The sequence below is a fragment of the Ictidomys tridecemlineatus genome, chromosome 14 (assembly GCF_052094955.1).
Source record: "Ictidomys tridecemlineatus isolate mIctTri1 chromosome 14, mIctTri1.hap1, whole genome shotgun sequence".
Lineage (NCBI taxonomy): Eukaryota > Metazoa > Chordata > Mammalia > Rodentia > Sciuridae > Ictidomys > Ictidomys tridecemlineatus.
The window spans coordinates 63,222,215-63,240,915 of record NC_135490.1 but is presented as its reverse complement, the minus strand read 5'-3'; the positions used below and the strand labels follow the sequence as shown (position 1 = coordinate 63,240,915).

The window sequence follows — 18,701 nt, the reverse complement described above, 5'->3', positions numbered from 1 at the left end:
AAAAATACTCACTTCAGCAGCACATATACTGAAACTGAAACAATATGGAGAAGATATGTATGGCACATGTGCAACATGGCATGCAAAATCATGAAGCATTCTGTATTTTTGGTTCTTGATGTTCACAGGCAGGGAAACAATCTCAATGATGCACCTTTGTCAACTGAGGATCATTCTAGTGTTACACCATTCCTAGGTCCTCCTCTTTCCTTTTTTAAAAATTATTTATTTATTTTATTGGACCAACTCCTTGTCTCAACAAAAAAAAAAAAAAAGAGAGAGAGAGAGAGAAAGAGAACTCCTAGGGATGTAGCTCAGTATTAGAGGGTCCCTGGGTTCAATCCTCTGTAATAAAAAAACTTTTTTTGCTTTTTATTAGCTCACATCCAACCTCAACAACTGCCATGTAGTCAGACAGCCCTGGAACACATTCTGTTAAAACATTTTCCACAGGGTATTTTTAGTTTGTATTTTGTGTCTTATATCAGTACACTTCAACAGAAATATACTGGCAGTCATATGTACCTATTAATTTTCTAGTAGCTACAATAAAAAATAAAAAGAAACACGTAGAACTAATTTTAATAATATAGTTTAATTAACTCTATAGATCAAAAATATCATCATCTCACCAGGTAGTCAATATAAAAAGTTACTGTGGCATTTAATAATCCACTTTTGGGGGGGGTAATAAGTCTTAAATACTGTTTGTATTTCACACATACAGGGCATTTCAATTCAGACTAGCTACAGCTCAAGCGCTCAACAGTCAGTCACATGTGGCTACTGGCTACTGTATAGAACATTATGCATAAACTATGAGTTTCTCCAGTGAAGAAAATGTGTCATATGTACATATGAAATACACACACACAAGGATGGGTTTGTGGCTCAGTGGTAGAGCACTCTCTTTGCATTTGCCAGACCAGGGCTCAATCCTCAGCACCACATAAAAATCAATAAGTGAAATAAAGGTATTGTGTCCAACTAAAAAAAAAATTTAAAAAAAGGAAATACACACACACACACACACACATACACAATTTCATCATCATCACCTAACAATGACTAGACTTTAATAAATTTATAATATGGGCTTCAAATCAAATACTGAAGAAAACCAGAGTTCCACCTTGTTCCTCCGAATTTGAAAACTTACAAGTACAGTAGATCCGTCTTTGTCCATCTTCTGACACGATTCTTTCTCTACACCTAAAACAAAAAGTCATTTTTATAGTTATTCCAAGAATTTCCTTCTTTCTTGGTGAAAGACTCTTGGGAACTTCAGTACAGGTCCAAAGTCACTACAAACATACCAACAATGTTTTGAAATTTTAAAATGAGCACTTGCATTCTGTTGAGTTCTGTTGATCTGTTTAGTGTTGAAGTCCATAACATTCAGAAGAGGAATATACACTCAGCCATAAACAGAATGTCAATGGTCGAACAGAAAGAACATCAAGGCTGCCCCCTTGTGTCCATTGAAAAGTCCAGCAAATGAGTTGTACTAACAGTGGTATTATTTCAGGAAGAGGAAACTATTAACAATGAATGTTATTTTATTACCAAGTCTAAATTTAAATTCTAGCCCAGAAGAACTCACTCTCAATCTAATTAATACAGCATATAAAATACTAAGCTTTAAATTTTGAGCCTGCAAAACTAAATTTATTATCTTCTCTATACCCTGTAAACAGTTACCTTGTGTGAGGTCTATTTTTCCCTCCACCACCAGAGGTGATATTGTACTACATTAGACAGACAAACAAAAACAAAAACAAAAAACAGAATATGCCCTTAGAAGAAAATCTAATGATACAGAAAAGCATACCAAAATTTAAAGCTACAATCATCTATATAGCAATAATTAAATACTATTTTGGTCAATAGTTAATTATTTAAAACAAATATGAACATTACTGTTCTGCTAAAAACAAACAAACAAACAAAAAACAACAAAAAAAATCCCTTCTTAGCCTCCCCACACCTGTGAGTGCAAGCCCAAATTCCTTATTACAACCTCCTTTTCCCATTTGCCCTATACTCACAGAAGGATAGTGGGGCTATATCAACACAGAGATTACCTCCCATCAGTGAGAGTTTCTTGGTTCTAGAGGAACACCCATGTATGTATCCATTAAGAAGCATCTCTAAGGTGACTCTCTCTCCAGCCAATAGTCTCTGATTCCAGTACCAGAGCCTGTAGCACCCCTATGTCCCCAGAGACCACAGCCTTGGCGTGTTCCTTTGATACAGCTAACAAGTTACAGTGTAACAGCTTGTTTAAATCTTTTGTGCTTTTCCAAAGCCAATTAGCCTATTTACCAACTTTGAGAATAGTGCTGTTATCTAATAGAAATTCCTCTTCAAGGAATTTCCTCCAGTAGGGAAGAACATATTTCAACGAATATTTACCATGTACTGTGTCAGAGGAAATTCAAAGACACATCTCTAATAATCCCTAACTTGGAGACAAATAAGATAGATACAAAAGCCACCCTCCTACAATGAGTGCATGGCACTGGTACTGTAGAACTGGAAGGGCAAGAAAAAACATGGTGGGAGCAGAGGTTCCTTGGGACTCAAGGAACATGCAGAGAGACCTGGAAAAAAAGGTGGAATTTTTGTGGGAAATGTCAAAGAAAGATACTTCAGATATGGACAAGAAACAAATGCAAATATGAGTACTAAGAATTAACATTGAGAAAGTGGGGTAAAAGGGGTAATGGTGAACAAGGCCTTAGAGAAAGACACCAGAAATGTTACGCATGGTGCAATAGCTAGGATCTTAAATGTCCACCAAAGGCTTGATCCCTAGGATGGTACTGTTAAGAGACAGCAAAATCTTTCTGTTTTTTCAGGGCTAAGGACCGAACCCGGGGCCATGTTCGTGCTAGGCAAGCATTCTGCCACTGAGCTAAATCCCCAACCCCGAGATAGCAAAATCTTTAAGAGGTAGGGCCTACTGGGAAGTCCTCAGGTCACTGGGCATGGGTGTGGGGTGCCTTTGAAGGACACTGTGGGACTCCACCCTCTTACTTCCTTCTTTTTTGCTTCTTGACCGTGAAATGAATGGTTACACTCCATCACATGCTCCCCACTACTGGGATTGGGCAACCCCAACCACAGGCCTAAAAGTCAAGGGCCACCTGATCATGGCCTGGAACCAAAATAAACCTTTTCTCTTAATAAGTTGATTATCTTAGTTAACTGTCATAGTAACAGTAAATGAGAAACTGAGGCCTGAGGGGCTAGGAGGTGGCTGAGGAGAATAACTTGCTCAAAGTCCTGATTGTCCATCTGTTTTCTTTGATGCAGAATGGCAGAGAATGACTTTCTAAACTCTTAAGAAAAAGCCTACACTATTGTGTGGGTAAGAATTGTGTTGCTTAAGAAGATCTAAGTTTTTAATAATGTTGAGAGTAATCAGGTACACATTTCCAAATCTTTCATAATATAACACGGAACATGTTTCCAAATCTTTCATAAGTTAAGTTCCACAGATGTTATGTGGAGCCATTTTAGGGTCTTCATTCTAAAGTGACATGAAGAGACCCATAGGAAAAGGCTTCAGCTAAAGTTAATTCAGGTACTTCATTAGAAAACTAAGAAGAATTTCATAAGGTACTTGTCAATTTTAATGTATCACATTCAGGACAAACTTATAATAGCCTTGCATAATGAAAATAATCATTCCACACTTTAGCACTACTGCTAAAAGGCCATAGAAACAGACTGCTTAGGTTCCAATTGTTTCTACCATTTGTTAGTGACAGTGTTCAGAGCACACTGCCCTCAAATATGGTACCTCATCATTTGAGGAAGCAGAAAGGTCTGTCCTTCTCCCCGATGCAAGACGTAAAAGAATTCTCTCATCTTCCCCTGATAACAGATTATAAGACCCTTATTCCAGAGAGGTACTCCTAATATTCAGAGAAAAAGAACATTCTCATCCTTGAAGACAGAGACAATGAGAAGAATCTCAACAAATAGCCCTTGTTATAAGTTCCCTCCAGATCTACTTTTCTTTCCTCTAATTGTACTTCCTATAACTATCCGTAAAAACAATCTTCCCTGTATCTTTAGGTCTTCATTTTGAAAGGCTCTGTACCTTGTAAAACTTGTGTTAAATAAATCTGTATGTTTTTCTCATTAGTCTGTCTTTTGTTATACAGGTCTCAGCCATGAACCTTGCAATGGGAAAGGAAAAAACATCCCTTTCCCTCCTATACTAGCCAAGTGACCTTGGTCAAGCTACTTAGCTTCTGTGCCTCACTTTGTTTCTCTGAAGAATAGCAAAAAGAGCAGCAGGTAGTGAGCAGTAAGGAGTTAATACAAGTAAAGCACTTAAAACAACACCTGCACATGGAAAGGCACTATACATGCTAATTGTTATTATTTCTGGAAGTTAAACAAAGAACACAGTAATTACAAAGAATTACAACATATTTATAGGCCATCATACTTTCAGATATGGCCAACATTAACACAAAGTCATAAGAAAATTCAAGCAATAATTTCTCTAGAACATACTGCCACACTCGTCCATAAGTCCCTAGTACTTCAATAAGCACTTTCCTGTATTTCTTTTCTAGATAAAGCAAAGTGTAGATAAGCATTCTAAATCTATCCATCAAGTGACCCAATTCTCTTATCTAAGGCATCTCTTACTTTTAGACTCTCAGGCATTTCTATGCTTACGTATATAACAAAGATGAAGATATGCTTCCATACCTGCTTCTGAGGATGAAAACGCATGATTTATGGTAGACACAGGAACATTGGAACATTCAAAGTACTCCACGTCTTCCTCTGGCTCACCTTTCACCTCGGCCCCAGCTGATTTCTGACCACATGATGTGGATGCCAGTTTCTCCTCATCAGTAGCATGGCCATCCCTATTGGAAATGTCTGAAATCTGGGAGATCACTGCTCCTTCATCCTGGGAAAAGCAACAAAGACATTATCTATTAAAAAGGCAAAATGTTGAGGCTTTTTGGTAGAGTGCTTGCCTAGCACGTGTGGGCACTGGGTTTAATCCCAAGTACTACATAAAAACAAACAAAATAAAGGTACTGTATCCATTTTTTTAGTATATATGCATATATTCTAAAAAAAAAATGTGGCAAAAATGGGGAAAAGTGACACCTAGGAATGGAGCAAGTGGCCCCAATACAATGGAGTTAATTGCAGAGCCAGGTCCAGAGCCAGAAGACTGCTGGAGTCTTTCAATTGTGAAATGCTGTGTTTTCTAGAACCTAGCTTTTGTAATTTGAGTCCAAGGTTTGAAAAATCGAGATTTTTCTAGCCTAAATTTATAGGCAAACAGTTTAAGAGATTTAAAGCAGTGGTTTTCACAAAATTTCTTGCTCAGATACCTCCTAATTTTTAAAAAACCCATGCACCCCATTGTGTTTTTAAGTCTCACCTAAACAGTTTTCAGCACAAAAAAGTATCTTTAAATAATTAATAACAAATATCTTTAAGATAATTGTCTTTAAATAACTGCAGTGGATGCAATATATGGTATAGTCTAACTACTGATCTTTTTTTTTTTTTAAGGAGAGAGAGAGAGAGAATTTTATTTATTTTTTAGTTTTTTCGGCGGACACAACATCTTTGTTTTGTATGTGGTGCTGAGGGCAGCACGCAAGCCAGGCGAGCATGCTACTGCTTGAGCCACATCTCCAGCCCCTAACCACTGATCTTGTCTAATGCAATTTAGTCTACAACTAAAAAAAAATATACTAAAAAAAAGAAAAAAAAAAAAAACCAACCCAACTCTGATTTGATATCCGCTGACCCATTTTAAAGCTACCCAAACAAGTTTTTCAGTGGTCAGAAATTTATATTATTCTTTCTTCTTTCTGAATTTGTATTCCACTCCACTTCCACCAAAAAATAACCCAGTGAAATATACTTATATGACTGAAAGTCTTTTAAAGGTTCCTTGTAAAATTTTAAAATTTTTTCCTTTGACCATAAGTCTCTTCATTTTAAATTTTTTCTTCATTGTTCTTGCTGCCTGCTTTGGTAAAATTTGAAGGAGGGACTTTCATACATTTGTAATAGATGAAGAACAAAATAACTCATATTGTAATCCCTCCACCTCTTTCTTAATTTTTTAAGCTACACATCAAATTTCTGGTCCAAATCATATAGGATGAGTTAAACTTAAATTGATCTATTAAATATGAATATATTTCTGTAACTATAGTTATGCTGAAATAAAGTTTAAAAAAAGCATCTCATTGCAATCAGATAAACCTGATTTTTTTTTTGCTTCCAATTACTTCATATAGTCACAATGGATATTATTTATTGCTAGAATGAAATAAGTGTCAGCATCAATTTTGTTCCTCGTTTCTAAATTAATAAATCAATGATCAATCTTATTTACATACATAGAAACATAAAGCTAAAGAAAAGTTTTATAATAGAAATGTCTTTCAAATCTCTGAATCCTCTCCCAAGTTATGTGCCAAAAGATTCTTTCATCAATACTTATCTATCAGCTGACAACTCAGATCCTATTTTGTTGAAAGCAATAAACTGGAAAACCACCTGACTTAAACAAATTATTATTCAGTTAGTAAAGCCAATTACTGTCTGAGAACCTACACCAATATTTCAAATCTTCCCTTTGGTGCCCTGGAAGTTTTTCACACTCTGTGGTGAACATCTTTCTAAGATTTAGAGTGGGAATTTTTTCTAAAAGGCAAAAATAAAAAAGGGTCATTGTGAGAGTTCCCTTGTCTTCAGGGAACTTCCCAGATGATTTTAGGACATTAAGGATCTAAAAATTAGTTTTCTTAAAGATGAGTACTCAGACACCCACTAGAAAATGTCTATGAACTTCCTCCAGAGGATGCAAACTCTAGTCAAGGGACTATAGGTCTAAGAGACATTCTGGTGACAGGCACAGTCTTACCTGAGAACAAGTATCCAAAGCAAGAGACTGAGTTTCGTATTTCTTCACCTTACAGCCACTCCTGGAAAGAGAAAAAAGACCAACAGGACAGTTTGGAATCACAATGCCAACTTTCAAGGTATGAGATGGAGCAAAGCGCAGTGTGTGCAGAGAAAAGCAAAGCATACAGCACCACACAAATCATACACCTGCACGGTAGAGATGTAGAGACAGCTTTGCTGCCTCTGAATCTTCTCCAAAGAGACAGGGTGAGGAAAGAAAGACAGCTGGGTTCCTTCTCTGAAAAGACCACTTCACTTGTTTCTGTGTGTCGTCAAACATCAGTACTCTGACCCCTACCATCTTTAATTGTACACCACCAAAATCATTTTAGATGAGATAGCCTTGCAGCTAGACATTTGGTTCTTCTTGTCTTTACTCACTAGGCATTGACGCTTACCAGAAAAATCATCACGCTGGACGAGATTCTTTGAAAATTCTTTATTGCACTAAAAGCCAACAGAAGCCTCGTAAGACAGCTCCAGTCTAGACCTAGGTGCTTACAGAAAAGAACTGTGGTAAACAAGGTATGAAAGTATTTTAATTAATTGTTATCATTCTTATTAAGGAGTAAGATAAAAGATGAACACCATGTACTATACAAAGTCTAGAACAGTGGAAAACTTGGGACCACCTGTTATTTTTAGACTAGCACATAATTTGTGATCACAGGACTAATTCAGATTCTGCTCTGTTTTAATGAATTGAAAAATATCAGTAAAAATACCACGCTGACCAAGAAAAGAATTATTTATAACTTGCTTTTCTTTGGTGGGAAAAAAATTTTAAAACAAGCATGTAAAGTAATACAATGTGCACAACCACTTTGTTCATGGTCTTCTTTCCCTAATATCTAAGTGCTACCCACTGCCACCAAACTTGAGTTGACTCAATAAAATTTATCAGTAAAATAATTACCTGCTCCAAGTCAGCAGCCTTATCCTATCAAAAAAATCCAATTATTTACAACATTAAATAGCAGAGCAGTCTCTCAAACCACTGCTGTGATGATCCTAAGGCCAAGCCAGCTCTTGGTATTTAAAGCGCCACATGACGTGTGCCAAGCCGGGGGCGTAAGCTCTCGCACCTAAGGTGGGTAGGGCATCTCTACTCCTTTAGGTACATACAATTGCAATGCTAAGCTGACTTATGAAGTGGCAAATGAAATGCAAAATAATAATAATCAAAAGATCAAACTCAAAAATAGAAGCCAACATGCTATGGAAAGATAGTTGGAGCAGGAGTGGGAGAGGAAACTGCCAACAGTCCCAGGGACAAACAGAAACAACAGCAAAAGTACTTACAACAGAAAACAGAGAAATTTCACTTGCTCAGTAGTCCTGATGCACCAACAAAATTAGAGACAGGAAAGAGACAGACAGATGTAGAAAAAAATCATGTGAAGACTAGAATATTTATCTTATTCTGGTAAATGTAAAAGTTGCATAGTACTTTCTATGAGGTGAGATACAAATTAAAAATGACATCTTCATGAATGTTGGCACTAGTGAGTGAATGATCAATAGCACCTCATGTCTAATGGACTTAGAGAATGGTATACTGAGAAATGCCACATACTCAATTTATAGACGAGAAGTAAACTTTCCAAATATGTGTAATGTTTAAAAATAATATTTCACTACTGAGCATGTTTATTCTAAACTGTCAAGTCATCCAGATCAAAGGCAAACAAAAATACAGTTGAAAAGATATCCAGATATCTCTACAATAGGTATCTATCACTAAGAAGCTGAAAATTATTTCACATAATTTATCTTATTTGGTCAGCAAAATTCCGCTCATATTCTGGTGTCTCCATTTTATAGAGGAATCCAGAAGTCAATCTTATGCATCGTTTTTTTTTTTTTTTTTTTGGAGGGGTGGGGGCGCGTACAAGCATTGAACCCAGGGCACTTAACCACAGAGCCACATCCCCAGACCTTTTTTTTTTTTTTTTTTTTTTTTAATGTTTTATTTTGAGACCGTGTCCCACTAAGCTGCTTGGGACTTTGATAAATTGCTGCAGCTGGCTCTGAACTCATGACTGTCCTACCTCAGCCTGCTGAGTTGCTGGGATTACAGGAGTACACCGCTATGGCCAGCTCTTGTACATGTCTTTTTGAATGCCATGCAAAACTATCCACTAGATGCTACCACCAAATGTTATATTTTCAGTCTTTCCTACAAATGAAGGGCCCTGCTAACCAAAATCCTAACATTAGAAAAGCTGGCTAGCACTGCTTTGTTGAAGAAAGAAAATGGGAGTTTTGATTGTACAAGAATTTTAAAAACATATATAAAAGGTATATTAGATTGAGAAGTTCATTTAATGAAAACAGAATAGGAAGAAAAGGCTACCGAGGGAAGATAGTAGAACTCAAGGGAGGGTGGTTCCTGGTACTGAACATAAAGCATATAATAAAATTTCTCCTCTTTGGCCCAGGTTTAGTCCCATTAACATGAGTGCACTGGCTATATACATACTTCAGTATGTAACTGAAAAGAAGGCTCCCAAGTGACTTCTTACGCAGAAGCTTCTCATATTTAGAGTAGGAAGTATCAAGGTGGCAACATGCCCAATACATGCCCCAAGTGTGATCTACACAGAGTTACCTAACCTTAAAAGCCACAAAAGTAAACTGTGTAGATAGATACCCATCAATAATATTTTTCAATAATCATTTAACTGTTCATATGTAATCACAGAACAAATCCAGAGCTACTAATGGTATTTCATTCCTCTTAGACATGCTAGAGGGCTGTGGAAGAACTAACGTCTACATTCCTCAACCTCTTTGGTCTTGAAATGGATACCTGCTCTCTCTCTCTCTCTCTTTAATATTTATTTTTTAGTTGTAGTTGGACACAATATTTTCATTTTATTTATTTATTTTTATGTAGTGCTAAGGATCAAACCCAGGGCCTCACATGTGCTAGGTGAGTGCTCTACCGCTGAGCCACAACCTAGCCCAATACCTGCTCTCTTTAAACGTCTGGATATATTTTCCTTTCCAGTGTAACTCACCACCTGTTATTTTTCTTATAAGTCATAGTAATGCTGACAAGCATTTCTGCAACTTATCTCATGAAAACTACAAATATGGTATACTTCTCATACTCCCTTTTCACATTTCACCCTCCATTTTGTGAGTCCTTCTTTATGTCTAACTTTTAGTAAAATGCCACAGGGTTACAAAGGATTATAACTGTCACTTATTCAATTTAACTAGTGAGATAAGATAATCCTATAACAAAGTTAAACTGAAGCTTGACATGGAATATCACCAGAGGAATCACTCCAGAGACTCCAAAGACATGCAAAAGTCCATCCAGGTATCCTGGGAGAAATGAGGAGTGTGGGAGGAGCACATGACAAAAGACTAATTTACTCAGATTTAACTGATCATTTAAAATATTCTTATCAAAGCCCCCTGGATAACTTCCTGGGCAGTAAAGCAAACAGCACCTACAGATATTTGCTAAGAAACTTACAAAAAGGCTATTTTCAAATCAGGACCTACATGACTGGGGTCTCTGCCTCTCCAAAGAAAGAAAAATGCCTGGTTGATATTTTTTTAAATATTTATTTTTTAGTTTTTGGTGGACACAACATCTTTATTTTATTTTTATGTGGTGCTGAGGATCAAACCCAGCGCGCTGCGCATGCCAGGTGAGCACACTACCACTTGAGCCACATCCCCAGCCCCTGGTTGATATTTTGAGTGGACCAAAGTCTGCATGAATATCTCGTGGACCCTGAGTGCCTTACCCAGGATTGGCAGGGGCTGACTTCCTTAAACCTGTAGATCTATATGAACCCCTAGATAGTAGCCACTTTTCAGTATCCCTCTCTTGGGAACCTTCCCTCTTTGGGAACTTTGCTTTCTTCCTATTACTCTAATAAATCCTGTTACTTTGCTCTCAAAAAAAAAAAATTCTTATCAGAAATTTTCCTTTTTGCTAATGAACCAGAAACTATACATAGAGACAAGAATTCTCACCAACATTTTATGGTAGTTTTCCAAAAAACAAAAATAAGTTTCTACTTTCTGTTTAAGTAAAAAGATTCCACAAGAACCATTTTGCAAGTAATTGACCTAGACAGGTATTTGTAGGCTTGGAATTCTTCCCAGCAAGGATTTCTGAAAACCATCAAATTTTTATCTGATTTAATCATAAAAAATATATAGGGAGAGGGGAGAGAAAGTTTAGCCAAATAAGCTGAGGATTCAGAAATAAGGTAGAAATCTACAAAGGAAATCTCTATAGAGTTTCTGATTCTACACAGGAGTTATGCAATATAGTAAAGGTTGCAGCATAAAGTTATAAGCTTTGTGTCTGCCCCGCTGCACCTCAAAGATAAATGGTTCACCAAAACCAAAAGCAGCTGGCCGCCAAACTCAAGAGATACACAAAACACAACACCCAGCACCCACTGTCACTCACGTTATTAAACGCGACTTTGCCTTCTTGGGTGACTCTAAGATGTCATTAACATGATTACCAGTGGTGGAACAAAAGTCGCTGTTTGTTAAAGTCGTAGTTGGTTTAAAGGGATCCGTGGATTCATCAAAGTTATCTGGGTCAAAGTGGTAGGAGCCCTTAGAGGAGAGGGGTGGGGAGTTCTGTAGAATGGAGTGGCTCCCAAAGGGATTAAAACTGGGGTGATCCCACTGACTAAGGTCTAGCTTAGAAGACACTTGGGAGAGAGGGGCGTCTCTGGCTGCTGGGTCTGCAGGCTGCTCTACACCTACTGGCTCACTGAGGCCATCTTTTGGTATCTTGGGAGTCAGTCTGTTACCCGGTTTCCTGCCAAGTTTCCTTGGAAGGCCTTTCCTGGCCTCTACATTCTCCATGTCTTCTGTGAAATCAAATTCAAGATTGAGAGATGAACTCCTTGACTCTTCCTGCAACTCAACCTTGGAGTCATTGGTGTCACTATTGAGAGTGCCTGAAGTTTCGTTAACGTCAGGGAGAGATTTCTGGCTTCCAGCATCTCCTAGCAAAGAAGGATGTGTGCTCTTATCCAATTCATTGGGATTGAATGGTGCCTTGGTGAGATTTGCGCCTTCCATGACAGTTTCTGTTTCTGAGAACGCTCCCCCAGTTATTTTCTTCCTTAGGGAGATAGGTTTCGGCTTTCTCAGCTTGCTTCTGCTGGCCACAGGCTCTGAACAAGAGCTTTCAGCTTTCAAATCAGACTCTGCAGAAGCATCAAGTGTAACCCCCATGCTGCCATCTGTCATTGCCTTGTCCTGGGTGGCTTCTGGAGCACAGGAGGGCAAAGCCTCACCTGAGACTAAGGTTACACAGCCATGGGCTGCTTTTGTTCCAAGAGCTGCAGAGATATCTATGGAATTCTTGGTTTCTATTGAAAATGGTCTCACTACTGAAATTTTGCTAACATCATGTTGAGGTTCTTCTTTGACATCCTTGACTGAGTGAGAATCAATGGTCAGGTGTGGCTCTTCATTTGCTGAAGATCTAAAACCAGTCTCAGATGAACATTTTTTAACCACTTCTGCTACCAGGTGTTCATCAGCTTCTTGTGATTCTAAAACAAAACAAAAGTCATCTATTAAATATAATTCTGACATTGGTAAATATTCTGTACTACCTGAATTCACATAGACAAATGGCAAGCTCTTTCTTCCCTCTTCACTTTTATTAAGCACCTCTAAAGTTCAGCCAGGATGGCGGTGCAGCCTGAAAAGAAACTACACTCTAAAATAACTTTTCTTATCCCAAATTACCTATGTGCATTATCCAAGTGATATGAGTAACAGTTATACCAAGAATACAGCCATTTAGAAGAAGGATAAGTAGAGCAAGGGTCTACTGCAATGCCTATTATGTGATGATAACATTTTATAGGTTAAAACTGGTTTGGAGGAATCTTCAGATACCAATAACCTAGTTGAAGGAAGGCAGGTCACTATGGGTATAGTTCACAGGTCCAGCCTGACAGTTCCAGGATTACAATTTTATACAATAAGAACTGAAACTCAGGACATTAAAAACACAAGTATTACCTATTCTATAGAACAGAATTAAATAGACTGTTTAAAAAGCAAATGAACAAAACAAAACACCAGCTCAAACATCCTAGGTGTTAAAACCAAAAGAACTAAATAAAAAAGCAACTTGGGAAAAGTAGATACAAAAATGGCTTTAAAAACAAATATTTCTTTCTTAACTAAAATGCAAACTTTAAAGCAATGTTATTTCTTCTTTAAGACTTCTATCTCTAGGTTAGGTCAGGAATTCTCTAGGTCACTTGTGAAAAATAAGATTTTTCTTAATTTGGGTTTTACTAGAAAAAAATGAAGCAAATAATAGAAAGTGTAAATGATGAAATATTTATAAAGCACAAACTAAGTGCTTTTCTTTTTTTTTTTTTTTTTTTTTTTTTTTTTTTTTAAAGAGAGAGTGAGAGAGGGGAGAGAGAGAGAGAATTTTTAATATTTATTTTTTAGTTCTCGGCGGACACAACATCTTTGTTGGTATGTGGTGCTGAGGATCGAACCCGGGCCGCACGCATGCCAGGCCAGCGCGCTACCGCTTGAGCCACATCCCCAGCCCAACTAAGTGCTTTTCTGACTCATATCTGAAGTAATAATAGAATCAGTGAAAACATGATTTAAAAAAGAAAACTCAAGAGATAGATGACCTGCAATTCCTACCTCCTAATCCTAATCCAGGATGAAAGATCTGAGCATTGCTGAAATTATTTTTAAAGCATTCACACATCTTTTTCACAATTTCTCTTGGACTGCAAGTGGATAATGGCAAACAAATCATACTCCACAGAGATGTTTTGAATGTTTTGAATATTTTGAAAATGTCCAATTTAAGTTTTGTCTTAAGATATTTGTTTATTATTAATACTGTAATCTTAATAAACCCTTAATGCTTGATATCTGGGATTTGCTTTAACATATTTCAAAAGAAATTTTTAAAGAAGGAAGTTAATATGGCAAAATCTTGATAGCTGTTATCTAGGGATGGGTATATAATAGGTTTCAACTATTTTATGTTGTATAGTATTGCAGTTTTCATAATTTAAAAAATTTAAACTAAATTGCATTACACATGAAGTTTTTTGGTTTTGGTTTTTTTGGTACTGGGAATTAAACCCAGGGCACTTTATTACTAAGCTACATCCTCAGTCCCTTTTGTTTTTTATTTTGAAGCAGAGTCTATCTAAATGGTTTAGGGTCTTGCTAAGTTGCAGAGGCTGGAAATGAACTTGAGGTCCTCCTACCTCAGCCTCCTAAACTGGTGGGATTACAAGCATGCAATGCATGACCATACCCTGTGACTCAGATATCTGAAATAATAATAGAATATCAAAGAACATACATACTTCATGTATGCTCATTAAAACTTCATGAATGTGTACTATTACATACATGAAGATTTAACGAAATTTAATTTTAATTTTTTTAATGTTTATTTTTTAGTTTTAAGTGAACACAACATCTTTATTTTACATTAATGTGGTGCTGAAGATTGAACTCAATGCCTCAAGCACGCTAGGTGAGCACTCTATCACTGAGTCACAACCCCAGCCCTGAGATTTTATTTTATAATTTACTTATTTATAATGGATTGATTGACTAGAAAGCTGGAGATTGAACCCAGGACACCACACATGCTAGGCAAGTGCTCTACCACTGAGCAACATTCCAATCTTCAACAACATTCACCCAGGTGCTGATTCTATTATTTCTCTCCAGATACATGAACTGTTGTGAACATGCTACTATTGTTTACCTGTGTTGATAAGAGGAAAAGGAAGACAAACAATAATAAAAACATACTATCAGAAACCTAGGGCTGCAAGCAGGGTGGATGGCAGAATGGGACATGATGATAATCCCAGCAGCTGGGGAGGCTAAGACAAGAGGATCACAAATTCAAGGCTAGCCTCAGCAATTTAGCAAGGTCCTAAGCAACTCAGTGAGAGCCTGTCTCAATATAAAAATCGAAAGGGGTTGGGGATGTGACTTAGTGGTAAAGTACCCTGGGTTCAATCCCTAGTATAAAAAAACTCTAAAACAAACAAAAGCAAACCTCAGGACTGTAAATATTTATGTGTGTCAAATATGTGTACCAGGCTCAGTTAAAAGAGCCTATTCAATTATATATAAAAGTCCCATTATTAATCACTGCAGCCAAGGATTATTGTTTGAAAACATCTGAGGTAATCTTCCTCACTTTTGCTTTTAAACATTTCCTTTGTCTCAATGACTATGGCATGTGTATTCACATTGTAATGCTCCTCTATTCCCAAATAAATGTCATTGTTTTTTAGAGAATCATTTTTTCAATTTAGACTGACAACATCAGTGACAAAAATAGTAAGTAAAATGCACTGAGGTTTGTATGAACCAGCCAATGGACTACTAAGAGATCACCTGGATTATTTTATTGAATCTAGACAACAGCCCTTAATCAGTATGGAAACCAAAGTCTGTCCAAACCCCATGGCCTGGCCACCAAACCATATATGTATATTAAAGCATCTCTTGAGGACCAGAACAAATACAGTAGTCCCGGTCTTCTCCCTGGATATGTTCTAAGACTCCCAGTGGATGCCTGAAACCACAGACAGTACCAAACCCCACAATTCAACATCTTTTTCATCTAATCTAAGCACTTATCACATAATGTTGCTGTAGCTTTTGCACTTTAAGGTGTAACAGCAAAACTGGCACAAATGTATGTTTCTCTCTTCATAAGTTCACAAGAGATTTTTTTTTTACCACATATCTTAGCAACCTCAACTTAGAATTTTCTTTCTTATTAAGCAGAGAACTTTCATCGTTTCACTTCAAGGAGCACTTTAACTGTTCTCTGGCATATACAAATTACCAGTATCTCCACTCTTATGTTTTGGGGCCATTATTAAGTAAAACAAGAGTAACCCCAATACAAGCACTCCAAGTATGACAACCAAGACAGGAACCAAGTGATAAAAAAGGTAAGATCCATGTCAGGGCAACCAGAGTGGGATAGCTCAAAACTTCATCACACTATGCAGAATGGCACATAATTTAAAACTTATGAGTTGTTTATTTCTGAAATTTGCCATTTAATATTTTTGTTCCATGGTTGACCACAGTAGGTGAAATTGTGGAAAGTAGAGACTACTGTAGTTTCCTATAATCTTTCTGATCACATGATATCTGGTATTGTGAATTCAGTCCAATTGAGTTTAGTTTTGAATTCCTCGTCTTAAAAAAAATCATGAACAAATATGAAGGCCCTTAGATGAACATTAAGTCAAGATGGTTGTGTCTATTAACAACTAATATAAGATATTTAGCCCAGAAAACAACAAACATTAATAGAGTCTTTGAATATTTTAAGGGTTACTTGAGGTAAAAGGGATTAGGATTATTGTCACATCAAAGACAAAATAAGCATTATGTGGACAACTGTTAAAATGAGCACCCTATCCCTTAGATATGGTAAAGAATGGTTTCCAGTCAGGCCAATTCAGTGCCCCTAAGGTTTTTTCTAATTCTTTGCTTCTGTATTCCTTCTGGAAATGTATGAAGAGCCATGACTCAACCACAGAGAATGTTTGGATTAGTGGTCAGAGGATCTGAGCAATAGTACTGGTTTTTTTGTTAAATAGCCTGGGGACTTTTTCAAGTCACTTTAGCAATCTGGGCCTCAGTTTCCTATTGATAAAAAGAAGGGACCTGAGGATCCTTTTATAGTCTCAAGACTCTAAATATTTAAAAGTTTTATAACAATTAAATGGTGAGACTCTACATTATAATCTGTATTCATGTTTTCTGGATGGTTCACCTGCCCTTTTCATTCATGGATTCACTGGGTAATTTAACAAATATGTGAGTTTGTGTGTGTGTGAATTGAGATCTATCCTAAGCACTGGCAATACAATAGCAAGCAAAACCAGTGAGGTCTCTCTTCTTATGGAAAGACAGACACTGATTAAATGATAACTGAATTAGCAAGGTGTGGTGGCACAAACCCATAATCCCAGTGACATGGGAGGCTCAGGCAGGAGGAATACAAATTCAAGATCAGCTTTAGCAACTTAACAAAATCCTGCCTCAAAATAAAAATTTTAAAAAGGGGTGGGGGCATAGCTTGGTGGCAGGCAATGTCCTAGGTTAAATTCCCAGAGGCTGGAAAAAATATAAAAAGCCATCATGCTTGCAGAGTCCTATAGGCCATTTCAAGAATTTTGCTTTATCTTAAGAACAACAAAAAGCCACAAAGAGTTTTAAGCAACAGGAATACAGTCAGATTTATATTTTAAACAGCTCACTCCAGTTGCAGTGTGAAAAAGGGTTGGAAGAGGGTCAAAATGGAAGTAAAACTGTTATTTTGGAGCCTTCAATGAGGGTGGTACTAATGCTCCTGGGTTCAATCTACAGTACTGCAATTAGAAACAAAAACAAAAACAAACCCCAAACCTTAAGCAACAAATTAAAAAGAAAAAAGTTGTGTGGGGTTGTAGGACAGTGACAGCAAGTATAGCAAAACCCTGATCACTACGGGGGAAAATGAACCTCTTAAAAGTTTATCTCTCCCTTTATCCTCTCCCTGTCATGATTCCTAAACATTTACCACCATTCTCCCTCACAGGATGCCTTAATAATCAAGACCACTGCATTCTTTCCCTTTAGGCTTAAGAAAACTTAAGAGTAAAGGCCAACTCCAAAGTCAGGATAAGTAGAGTGCTACCAAAACTCAGATCTCAGGAGCTGAGCAGTCTTTTTTCCTTCCTTCTAGATTCCATTATTCATTCACTTCTTGGGGTTCTTTTTCTCTTTTTATCCAAACTCCTTCACCATCAATCCCATACCTCCCAAAGAAGGAAATCTATGAGAATCTTCTTCCACTCAACTCTCTCCTAGCCTTTAATTTCTGTCCTAATCTCCATGGGAAAAAAAGGGGGGGGGCAAAGTTTCTAGCCTCTAACCTCTCCTTTAAGATCCTCCTTTCTCTTTTTCCCTCTCCTGCTTTTACTAAACTGAGAACCTGAAATTCTAGAAACGGAGGCCACAGGGGCAGGGGAAGCAGCTTGAGAGCTGGGGAGGAAGGAGGAATTGAAAAAGGAGGAAACATCTCAGTATAAGGCAAAGGTTGTAACCCCACACTGCCCCAGTACCTGCCTTGGACAACTGTGACTCTACTGATTAAGTAAAGGGCCCAGGCCCTCCCCATTCCTAAACTCCCACCTGCCTTCCTAGCTCTATAGCCAAGAGGATAGTACCAGATATAGAAATAGACCAAAGGGCTTTGTGTGAAACAGCTTCAGCCACACATACTGTTCTTACTGTAATCTGTGTTCTCATATCCAGCGGTCAAGTGGCTGGGGATTGAGAGATTTATGCAATGTTTGGGTGGGTGTCACGGAAGCTGTATCTGCTACATCATAAAACATGCTGCCCTGCCTTGGAGGAATGGGGAAGAAAAACAGACACCCCTCATCTGGCTCCAGTCCCCAGCCTGAGCAGACAGCTGGGGAGCTCTGCCAAAAAGACACCCTGCTCTGTCATTTCTCGACCAACTCGGTGCAGATGCCCAGTCCTACATGTAAGTCCTAGAGACCCTCACCTCAGTTCAATGTCTTGTCACCAAAAAGAAGTACGGAGGAAGTGGGTAGGAGAAGATTGCTCATTTAATTAAACCAGTTTGGGGAGCTGTGAGAACATAAATTAATCACACAACTTAAAAAGGAATG

The 18,701-nt window shown here is 37.5% G+C and overlaps 1 protein-coding gene, 1 long non-coding RNA gene and 1 other non-coding gene across 16 annotated transcripts in view; 2 read left to right on the top strand and 1 right to left on the bottom strand.

The window, feature by feature from the left end:
• Nucleotides 1-18,701, bottom strand: part of Tacc1 (transforming acidic coiled-coil containing protein 1) — a 114,904-nt gene that overhangs the window by 23,411 nt on the left and 72,792 nt on the right. For 6 of the 14 annotated variants that reach the window (XM_078031237.1, XM_078031235.1, XM_078031236.1 and 3 more), the window contains 5 exons: nt 11,417-12,524; nt 8,275-8,310; nt 6,932-6,992; nt 4,735-4,942; nt 1,160-1,212 (listed from right to left, as the gene is read on the bottom strand). In XM_078031237.1, coding sequence (XP_077887363.1) covers nt 1,160-1,212; nt 4,735-4,942; nt 6,932-6,992; nt 8,275-8,310; nt 11,417-12,216 — 1,158 coding nt within the window. In that variant the 5' untranslated portion in view covers nt 12,217-12,524. The remainder of the gene's footprint in view (nt 1-1,159; nt 1,213-4,734; nt 4,943-6,931; nt 6,993-8,274; nt 8,311-11,416; nt 12,525-18,701) is intronic. The other 8 variants (XM_013364275.4, XM_021735308.3, XM_021735311.3 and 5 more) reach the window with 5 other exon arrangements.
• On the top strand, nt 5-110 carry LOC120884383 (U6 spliceosomal RNA). The gene has a single exon (XR_005726802.1). It is a non-coding gene; the product is annotated as a U6 spliceosomal RNA (small nuclear RNA).
• On the top strand, nt 6,482-8,956 carry LOC144370460 (uncharacterized). Its single transcript, XR_013430442.1, has 2 exons — nt 6,482-7,049; nt 7,357-8,956. It is a non-coding gene; the product is annotated as an uncharacterized LOC144370460 (long non-coding RNA).